The 11,356-nt window shown below is 37.2% G+C and overlaps 1 protein-coding gene across 1 annotated transcript; it reads right to left on the bottom strand.

Moving 5' to 3' along the window:
• Positions 1-700: 700 nt before the first annotated feature.
• On the bottom strand, positions 701-3,844 carry C22H8orf48 (chromosome 22 C8orf48 homolog). Its single transcript, XM_046648657.1, is given in 3 exon segments — positions 701-2,888; positions 2,891-2,951; positions 2,953-3,844. Coding segments are annotated over 3 exon segments (909 nt in total). The 5' UTR covers positions 3,724-3,844; the 3' UTR covers positions 701-2,811.
• Positions 3,845-11,356: the final 7,512 nt, after the last annotated feature.

Raw genomic sequence — 11,356 nt, 5'->3', positions numbered from 1 at the left:
GAATGGAGAGTTACGGCTTAAGGGGTCCAGAGTTTCTGTTTGGGGTGATGAAAAATTTTGGAAATAGTGGTAACAGATGCACAACATTGTAAATGTAAGTAGTGCCATTGAATGGTACAATTAGCCAGGGTTAAAAAGGCAAATTTTATGTTATATTATATTTTATATATATATATATTTATACACACAGAGAGAGACAGAGAGATAATCACAAGAAAAAAATAGGAAAAAAACCCAAACCAAGGTGCAGAAGAACATACATAGTAAATTATCTTTGGTGTCTGTATTTGCATAAAGAAACATTGGAAGAATATATACAAAACTAATATAAATGGCTACTTATAGGTAACATGAATATTCAGCCCACACACACTAATCAGGTTCTCCTGGTTAAAATATAGAAATTCTCTGTCCTGGTTGGTAAGTGGCCACTCCCCAATTTCCTGAATTCCCTCTACCTCTGCTCTTACCCCTGGATTCCTGATTGCCCCATGATCCAGCAAGTAAAGAGTTAAGCCTGGCAGGGTAGAGGTCTGGCAGGGCCAACATAGAAGCAAGTGGGAGGGTAACTGGGTGGAAGGGAGACTTTGCATGCTAAACCTTTTAACAGCCCTGTGATTTTTGAACCATGTAAATATACTACCTATTTACCATAATAAAATATAAAAACTAAACCAAAAAGAAGAAGAAGAAGACGACAATTAAGAGAATTTCAACAAAACAAACGTGTACTCGTAAACCATAGTGGCACAAAGAACAAGAGGGCTCAGGGAATTGCAATTCTTCTAGACAGGCTTAAATACAGAGGGGAGAGACCAGGAGATGAGCTTAAACAGGTAAATTTAGGCGAGATATTAAAGAACCTCTATGTGGCATTAATTAATTTGAACTATTTCCATAGCACTGACAAACCATTTAGGGTTTTTTGGTTTGTTTTTTTTTTTAAATCAAGGGAATTACTTGAACAGATTTGCATGTTAGAAAAATAATTCTGACAACTGTATGGAGAACGGACTCAGAAGGAGAGAAATTAGGAGTAGGAGGGCTGAGATGATGAGGAAAGTAGTAATAAGATGGAAATGAGAAGTCAGGGCTAGAAGATACTGAAGAATGATCTAAGGGTCTTACAGAAAAATAATTAGCTTGGGGATTGAGTTAATAAAAAAAGGAGGAACAAAAGATGACTCTAAGAGTTCTAGCTTAGTTGACTAAAGAAGTGGATTTTGACCTTTAATGGGAAAATTCTAAATGGGAAATTATTCAGAATTTTGATTATGTGAAATGTGAATATATTGAGATGCCAAAGATAAAGCATGATGTAATGCAGATTTCAAATAAAGAGTTACTATGAAAATGATAATGATTTGTTTTCCATTTCATTTAGAAATGACTTACTAAGGGGATATATGCTAAATTTTACAGGAAAAAAAGAGTATTTTTACACATAAATAAAGGTCTAAACTCAGAGTAATACTGGAATAGATACAGTGACTGTTTTGTAGTGAGTTTTACAAACAAATGCCTTTTTGATTGTGATAGCTTAGGTATTATACAAGTAGAAAAATGACCTCTACGTACTGTCACTTATTCTAGGATTTACATTTTTATAGAGAAAGTAAAAATAAATATAATTTCTCAGAATGCCACCTGACATTTTTCCCAATAAATGTATTTCCAAATACCATGGTATTCTTCCGGGGATAATATTGTTTCATCAGAATGGAAAGTAAGATGAACAAGAGACGTTTCATAAAATCTTTATGACCAAAATGGCTTTTTACATAATTTGTCCAAGCATTCTTCTCTTAATTCTACATCTATTTCCAGCTTCCCGTCTCCACAGCTAAACTTTCAAAGTAATAGCCTATAATAATATTCTTCATTTCCTTCCCTTACATTTATTCCTCAATCCACTTTACATGCCCACTTTCTGTAAGTGAAGTGGTTGTTGCTCACGTCAACAGAGGCGGACACATGACTAAGTCACTTCATGTGAACTTTCTGCTGCATTTTCATGCTTAGATAACCCATCCTCCTTGAAATAGTCTCTTTCCTTGGGCTCTATGACACTAAACATTCCTTGTTTCCTTTATCCTTCTGTGATAATTTCTTCTCAACATCCTTTGCTGGCTTATTCTCCTCTATCCAGCCATTGAATTTCTCAGGAGTTAGTCATAGCCCTTCCCCTCTTCTCACTATACTCCCTTCCAGAAGAGCTCACCACATCTATGACCTCAATTTCCAGCTAGATGCCAATGATTCCTGACCCTCACCCTTTTATTTCAAATCTCTAGGCTAGAAATTCCTCTAGACTGCAAGCACAAATAACCAAATGTTTCCTTAACCTCTCAATGTGGATGTCTCAAATATACCTCAAGCTAACCGTGTCCAAATAACCCCCCGCTTAATCACTCCTATCAAAGATGATTCTCTTCCAATGTTCCTACCTTAATGAAATCATCATTCATCCAAGGGCACTTAGTAACGTTCTTAAAATTTACCTTTTATTAAATCCCCCTATCTATTTCTTCACCAAAGACTGTCAATTATTTCTTACTAAGTATCTCTTACTTCTGTCTATACTGTCAAAACCCTAGTCCAAACTACCATCATCTCTCTCCTGGATTGTTATAAAAACTTTGTCACTATTCCAAGTACAATCTTGCCCCCTCAAATCCGAAAAATATATTGGATGGAAAGTTTTTAGTCCTCAAATCTGTGAAGGAAGCATAGTAAAGTCTTGTTAGTTTCCAAAGTGCCTGTAGAAATGATGATAATTATTCAAATACACAACAGAAACAGCTATCCATATTACACATTATCATGAATAAATACCATCTCCAGTTTGGTTAGAGTCAGTAGTTTGAGAAGCGGTAGCGAAAAAGTGAGTGACAAACGTTATCTCCACTTTGCTACATCTCTTGCTCTCTATCTGACCTTTCAAAAACTGAAGTATCCAATCTGACTTTTCTCACTCAGTCTTTTCCAGATCTTTCTGGGGTCATCTGACAGCCTGGGAAGGCCTTGATGCAGTTCTCCAATAAGGGTCAGAAAGTCTTTAGTATGAAGATGTTCATCTATCTTCTCTTGGAGTAGAAGTGACTCCAGTAAAGTTTTGTTTCGTTTCAGGAAGGCAGATTGAGCCAGTTCTGCTCTTTTTCTGTTACAACTAGGACACTGAGAAGAAATGTGTTGCTTAGCTGTCGCCACCTGTTTTGCTATTGTCCTCATGTTTTTTAAATAGACTCTGTTCAAAAGCTCATCAGGGACAGTACAGTTTAAGACATCTCTCTCTGAAGGCTCTGCATCCAACCTAAACCGCAGCTTTTTCTGTCTGCTGCTGTTTTTCTCCTTAGAGTTCGCTCTACGATGGATCAGGTTTATCTTAATGGTGCAAAAAGACTGCAGGGCATTCAATTCTCCCTCAGATGCCCGAGTGATTTCTGTTTGAAGTTTAGTGTCTGGTTGGTACTGTTCAGAGTTAGTTTCTTTGCCCTTGAGGTAGTTGATCCATTTTCTACTGAACTTCTCTTCATAATTTTTGTACTCCGAAAGCTCAGATTGCTTGTCTCGATATTCCAAGTATGTAGTGGGCTTTCCACTCTCAGGTTTGCTCCCAGAGGCATGGGGCCAGGGTTGCAGTCTTTCAGAAAAGCTGAATGAACCAGATCTCTGTACCTCGTCAGCAAAGGACTTGAAGGTCTCGTTACAAAGGTCGGCCATAGCCCTGATGTCCGCTTAGGCCAATTTCCCTTGCCCTTCTGAATCCCCGGGCTCCTAGGCAGATAGCCGACACATTACATCAGACTCGGCTCCACATCTGCTTTGCTCTGGTCAAGATTGCTTCAGGAACGAGTCAGGCCTGAGCCGGCAGCTGAGCCAGGCTCCTCTTCCGGGATACGCCTTCCCGTTGCCTTGGCAACGCGGGGTGGTCATGCGCAGTAGGTCGCTGCGCCGCACCTCACCCTTTCCCCCGCCTCCCTCAACGCCGATTCCGCCTGCGCAGTTCACGCCGGGTTTGCAGGGACGGCTTCTCCGTTCGCTCTCTGGGTGTTGTTGATTAGTGCAAAACTTAAAAAACTAAAACCTGAGAAAAGGTTGCAAACTCCCTTTTCTCAGGGGTCAAACAAATATACGTGTGTATACGAGAATGCATGCCCCGCCTAAATGTATCCAAATTAAGAACAACAACCCTGCTGGCCAAAAGGCACAAGCAGAAACATGTCTGTCTGTCACTCATATAGCCAGGAGAACACCTATTTGTACGCCATGACTTAGGATAAAAATCAAAGTGCTGAAGCCATCCTAACGACTCCTGCATGACACCTCTTTCTCCAGCCTCATTCTGCACAATTTTCTGTGCTCCAGCATTGGGATGACCTTGCAGTTTTCCCAAATCGCAGGTTTTTGGTTCAAGCAGCTCCCCTTGGACTGGCATGCGAACGCCTGTCCTTCTTTATATGATTAATTACTGCTCCTCCTTCAAGTCCCATTTCCTCAAGAAGGGCTTCATTCCCACTCCCGCCCACAGCACTTTACATCCTTCCTTTCACAGTTTGCAACTATGTGTTTGTAGGAATATTTGATAATGACCCCCACATAGCCACACTAGATCAAAAACTCCGTGAAGGCAGAAACCATGTCACGGGTGCCCAGCATTCAGCAGTTACATAGAAGATGTTTGAGAAATCCCTGTTGAGTAATGCGTTGATTGACTAGGGAAATAGAAATAAATATCACCTCACACAGGTCCAGTGGATTTTCTGGAATAAGTACGATCAGCTCAAGGAACTCCAATCTTTTTTCTTTGTGGACTCCCCAATTTAGGCTGTTACTCATGACATACCCTTTTAAAACAGTCTTTTTAAAAACATGCTAGAGTTTTATCAGTAACTATTCTCAGAAATTATAAAATGTTATCTCTGGAGATGGGCTTTTTCTACATCTTAATAAATATCTGAGTCTAGGTCTTAGTGAGTATCTGAGATAATTTCAAGAGAACGGGCTCTCTCGCTCAATTCCTTCTGTGTGTGTGTGTGTGTGCTGTTATTCAAGTCTAGCCAGATATATTTAATGTTGTTTCAAAAATGTCCACTTTGGCAAAGAGTCAAAAGTCTGAAATCTTCAAAAAGCATCTCTCAAATATGAGCCAGCTTCATATTGAAGATAAAGAGATTCCAACTTCATTTATACAACCCAAATTATATTTTATTATATAATATTAGCCTTTAAAAAGAGGTGGCAGATAACTTGTAGATAGTTCCAAGTAATTTCCATATCTGAAAGGCTCAAGATTTTCATTCTTAATTTTTATTTCATAAACCTCCTCCTTTCTCTGAATATTTATGGGTAATTCAATATAATGCACATTTTGCCCCAAAACATTCAGCAAGGGAGCTATACTTTAATTTATATTCATATGTTCTAATATGCTAAATTTAAAAAAAAAGATAACTTTACCCTGTAAGCAGATAAATTTGGGGAAATATCCTGTAATTAACCAATTGCTTTGTAATAACCAGCATGACCCAGTAAACTGTTCAGCACCCTAACATTGTGTTATCTAAGGGAGTAAAATAGCTCAACAGTACTATATCATCATAAACCAAGATTCATGAAGACAGAAGTCAAAATTGGATTTTAAACATAGAAACTATCAGTTTGTATAAACCTTGTACTCTTTACCTTCAACTCTAACTCTATCACAGAATAAAGTTTAAAGGTGACTCTACTTAAAATCCACACTCTTGTTATCCTGGCTATACATGAAATAAAAATATTTGCTTACTCTCTTCCTTGTATATGAGAATTATCAGTGATATATATATGAAAAAAACAGACCATTCTATTAGCAGTACTGGCAAAATCTGTATTTCATATTGTTAAGAGAGATTAAGAGAACTGTGAACAAGTGTAATGTCTTACACTAATTTTTTTTTTAATTGAATGCTTCAAGTGAGAGGGAAAAACCTCAGGAATGCAGAAAAGGGAAACGGGAGTGGAGAGTAGCAACTTTCTATCTTATCTAAAATCTTTTTAGCCTGTAACAGTCGATACAAATCATTCCTACTTACTATACTGAAAGCAGATTTAATCAAGATTTGCAGGAAAAAAAATATAGTATGACATTTTAAACATTTTATTGTTTTTATCAGGAAAAAAACCCCAAGGGATTGACAGAGGAAATATTTATAGCCTTCCCAGAAAATGCATAGCAATATTTCAGTGTCTCGATAACTTTGTTACATAATTACTTATTCTGTATTTAGCAAATGTCTATGAACCTTGGAGCAGTTTTTTTTGCAAAACCAAAACTAGTTATCTAAAACTAAAATTAATTAACCAAGACTAAAACACATTATCCAATGAACACTCAAATGTGCAAAGAAAATGGTGCACATTTTTTTCCTGTTATTAATGTAATCTTCCTTACAAGTTCTCATCCATTTTGGTAGCTATGCAAAACCATTAACTGGATGATTAATGATATCCCAGACAGTCCCATGTCAGTCAGTCTCATTTTGACAAATATTTAGTCAATGCTAAATTTAGCTCCATAACAGAGCTATTCCTTCCTCCCAGGATGGTATCTTCCTAGAGGGGCAAACTTTACCTTTGGGACATCCGGCATACGGGGCCCTGACTTTGTGCTGATCCTTTAGCTGGTCCCCAGCGCATAGTGCAGGTGGTCCATGGGTGTGTGCTGTTTTCCACCAAGTCACAGTTAGTCAGGTTCTTTCCAGGGTCCTAACAAAATCCAAGGCTAGTGGAACTTGTCACAACCTTTCCTGGCTATGGTGCCTAGGTCATGACACCCAGTGGTACTTTGGCTCCCTCCTGGAGGCTGGCTCTGTTTCTTTCAAAAACATGCTGAGAAGTGGCAGAGAAAATGGCAGATGTGCTCCAGCACCCAGCGCAGCCTATAGCCTTTGCCACTTCACTATCTTTCAGACTTCCTCTGGCAAACTCTTCCTCCAGCAATCTCAAGCATCTTGGCATCTCTTAGGCTCTGATGGGGTCGCCAGGGTCCTTTATAGAGCATGTTGTGGCTGAAGGCTGCCTGGGGTGGGGGTGGGACAGGATGGAAGGGAAGGAGACAAATCAGATGCCCCTGGCCTAACCGTGCTATGGTGCTACTGTTATTTTCCTGCTGTCACTGTATCTTCCCTCATAGTTCTCAACAGGGAGTGGTGCAAAAGCTCTTCTTCTAGCCTTTCCTCAACAATCAAATATGCTTTGCAGTTATGGGGCTTAAACCTGGAGACAGGAACTGAAAACAAATTAGACTTCCTGTGCGACTCCCTTTCTCTCTCATTTCTCTTTCCTTGGAGGAAGAAGGGCATGCCTTTAGCTTCTTCCTGTCTGACAAGCAATTCACCTCCTTGCCAAGGAGGCGTTTGGCCTGTATCTCTTCCTGGGGCCATTGTGGTATACAGGGTAGCAGGAAAGAATCTAGTTTATGAATATGGGAAATTAAGTTGACAGATCCTTAAAAAATATTCTACCCTTTACATAAACTTCACAACACTGTACTTGGTTCTGTGCATCAAGCAAAATGAAATATTATTTCTACTCCTAAGGGGCTAAGATGGATATGTCAGGAATCTCACTGTGAGAAACCATTTTTTGTGAAGGCAAGAATCTTAACATCACTCATGGTAAAAAATGATTTCAATACAGGGCAGTGGTTGTTCTTCATTTCTGTGAAATGTTTCTACTTTGCAAATATCTCAATCTTTCCATTTTTTCCTATGTGTCTTCAGTTTTATAATTTTTCTGAAATTGATTAATTGCCTTATGAAGAGCTGCTTTTTACTTTAATGGCTATTGTTTTGCAAAGGTATTATACATTTATCATAAATACTTTAAAAGATAAAGACAAACCACAAATACTGATTTTAAGTAAAAGTTACCTGAATTCTGACTTCCCAAAAGATTCTACCATAAACACTTATAAAACATTGTATGCTTTTCCTTGAATAATTTTTGCTAATAAAATCTAGATTATGTTTAATTATGGTTTTATGAACTATTTTCTTCAGTTAGTAATAATAGGAACACTTTTCCATTCAATTTATAAAAATACTTTCTCAACATAATCTTAAAGGCTGTATTACACTATTGAATTTATTTAACTAGTTGAATTATTTAGACAGGAGTTATTTCCAGTTTTTTGCTTCTAAAAATTATTAGAAGAAACTTATACACATTCATAGCTATACATACTGGATAAATTCTGGAAATTGTAATTCACAGGTCAAGATGTAGGTACAGTTTTAAGGCTTTTGAGACACAAACACCTCCTCCTCACTTTTTACCCCCTACTTCAAGATAAAAAAAATCAAGATATGATACTATTTTATCCATAAATACTTCAGCTTATATCTCTAGAAGAGAGGGCCTTTGTAAAAATGTGATTACCACATCTAAAATGTGATAATTCCTTAATATCCTCTACTAATTATTCTGTATTTGAATTTCTCTGATTATCTCAAAAATGCCTTTTTGCAAGTTGCAGTGTTTGAATCAAGGTCCCTTGGCTGCATTTGGCTGATATAGTGCTCAAGGCTCTTTAACCCACTGCGCTTCCAAAGTGTGAACAACTTAAAAAACAACAAAGAAAAGAAGGAAAAGGCAGAGCAGTTTAGCTTTCTTCTCTGTATCTACCATTATGTGCCCTATAGAAAATCGTTATTTTAAAATTGTTTATCCTTCTAATTTTCTTTTTGAAATTATAAATCAATAAACATTTGTGTCTCCTTTCTTACAAAAACAAATATTCGGCATACTCTACACATTGCTTTGCACTTTTTTTTTCATTAAAAATACATCCTGGATATCACTTCATATCAGCATATAGACATCTTCCTCATTTCTCTTTACCACTGCACAGTATTCCATCGTGGAAATGTACCACAGTTATCCCCACATTTTGATGAGCATTTTGCTTTTATAAGAAATCAAATTTTTCTTTGTATTTGTGGAGATAGATCTCCAGGATTATTCCTAGGAGTGAGATTAGCGGATCAAAGGATAAAGGCACGTGTAGTTTTTTTTTTTTTTCACATTTCCAAATTCCCCTCTAAAGGGGGGTCTACATTTTGCGTTCCTCCCAGCGATGTATGAGAGTGCCTGTTCCCAAGAGCCCGGCTGACAAGATATGTACTCGAATTTACGGATTTTTGTGAATCTAATGGATGAGAAATGGTATCTCATTGTGATTTTAAGTTGAATTCTTCTCATTTTGAGTGAGACTGAACACCATTTCATGTGTATAGGGTCATTTACATTTCTCTTTTTTTAAGTAATTTTATTGAGATTATAATGGTCTATAACATTGTGTAGTTTCAGGTGTACATTACTGTTTATCAATTCCTGAATACACTTCATCGTGCCCATCCCCAGTAGTCTAATTTTTATCCATCACCATACGTGTGTGCCCCTTTGTCCCTTCTACTCTGGTAATCTGTTCTCTTTATCCAAGTATTTGTAATCTTCCATATATGAGTGAAATCATGCAATATTTGTCTTTCTCTGTCTGGCTTATTTCGCTAAACATTTACGTTTCTTTTTATGTATAATGTCTATTCATTTCTTTCACCTATTTTTACATAGAATTTTAGTTTTACTCTTCTCAAGTCTTAACAGCACTTAAAAGCTCTTTGATTTTGGAAATAGTATCCATTTGTCTGTGACATAAGTTCCAAATGATTTTCCCAGTTTGTCTTTTTATTTTCCTATGCTGGTTTTTGCCATGCAAAAGTTTAATTTTTTTATTTCATATATCAAACTTATCAATATTTGTTCTTATTGCTCTTGGATTCTTAGTCACGTTTGGAATAATTTCCTCTACTCCCCTGTTATAAATAAACTCACCCGTGTTTTCTTACAGTGCTTGTGATTCTTGTTATTCCCTTGCTTTAAAACTCTGATCCTGGGGCCGGCTCCGTCGCCGAGTGGTTAAGTTCACGCGCTCCGCTGCGGCGGCCCAGGGTTCGGATCCCGGGCGCAGTCATGGCACTGCTGGTCAGGCCAGGTAGAGGTGGCGTCCCACATCCCACAGCTAGAAGGACATGCAACTAAGGTATACAACTGTGTACAGGGGGGTTTGGGGAGATAAAAGCAGAAAAAAAAAAAAGATTGGCAACAGTTGTTAGCCCAGGTGCCAATCTTTAAAAAAAAAAAAAACTCTGATCCTTTTATAGTTCCTTCTCTACTACAATATGGAGAATGATTCTAATTTTACATTTTTCCATATGGCCATCCACTGATCCCAACAATACTTAGTAAACTGTTCTTTGTTACCCCCCTGTCTTTACATGCTTTTTCATAAATTCCCACACGCACTGCACTGAGGTTTGTTTCTTTTTCTGGAATTTCAACTCTAGTACATTGGTCTGTCTTTCTAGTCACATACCAATACCATGCTGTTTTAATAGGCTCTGTAATATGTTTTAACATCTCATAGGGCCTGACCCCTCGCCTTCATTTTCAAGAATTGTGTGGATGTTCTTATTTGTTATTTTTCCAAATGAGCTTTATAACCAACTTGTCTTGTTCCAGGATAACAGTAAAGTACATAACGGTATTTTAATGGAATGCACTAAATTTATAATCATTGGGAATTTTTTTTAAACAGTTCTTCCTATCCAGTAATATATCTTTCTATGCATTCAAGTGTACTTTGGGATCTTTGGGGTGGTTTTCCTCATTTAGGTTCTGTCTGTTTCTTTTTAAGTTTATGTATTTTGTTTTATACACTTTTGTTTTAGTGGTTGTAAAGCAAGTAGTTTCTTCTACTATATCTTCTATCTGGTTATTATTTGTTTGCTAGAATGCTACAGGTTTCTGTATTTTTGTTTTATAGCCGGCTAGGTGAGTAAATTTTTATTGCCTAGAGTAGCTTTTTATTTTATTAAGGTTATTAATTTTTAAATGGACTTGTTTCTTTCTTTTGCCATACAGCTATGAATTTTAATACATGTAACAACCACCAAAATCAGTATACAGAGTTCCCTTGTGGTATATCCCTTATGGCCACTCCCTCAACCTACCAGTAACACGGTCTATAAGAGTTTTCTCATTGATTTTGTCCTGCGGTTTTCCAGATATATAGTCACATTATCTACAAGTTAAGATAGCCCCTTCCTTCCTAATTCTTATTCCTCTGATTGCTTTCTCTTATCTATTTTCTTTATCTAATACCTCCACCACACTGTGAGGTAGTGGTAAGGTTAGTAATCTTACCCATGTTAAAAATTGGACATTTACCTTTGTCTTTACAAATTTGTAAATGAATATAAAACTTCTCATAGTTTAGAAATGTTTTTGAACTTAGAAAAACACAAAATCAAAA

This window comes from Equus quagga, chromosome 22, assembly GCF_021613505.1.
Source record: "Equus quagga isolate Etosha38 chromosome 22, UCLA_HA_Equagga_1.0, whole genome shotgun sequence".
Taxonomy (NCBI): Eukaryota; Metazoa; Chordata; class Mammalia; order Perissodactyla; family Equidae; genus Equus; species Equus quagga.
Note: the sequence above shows the minus strand (reverse complement) of the source record. Positions and strands in the feature narration are given on the sequence as shown.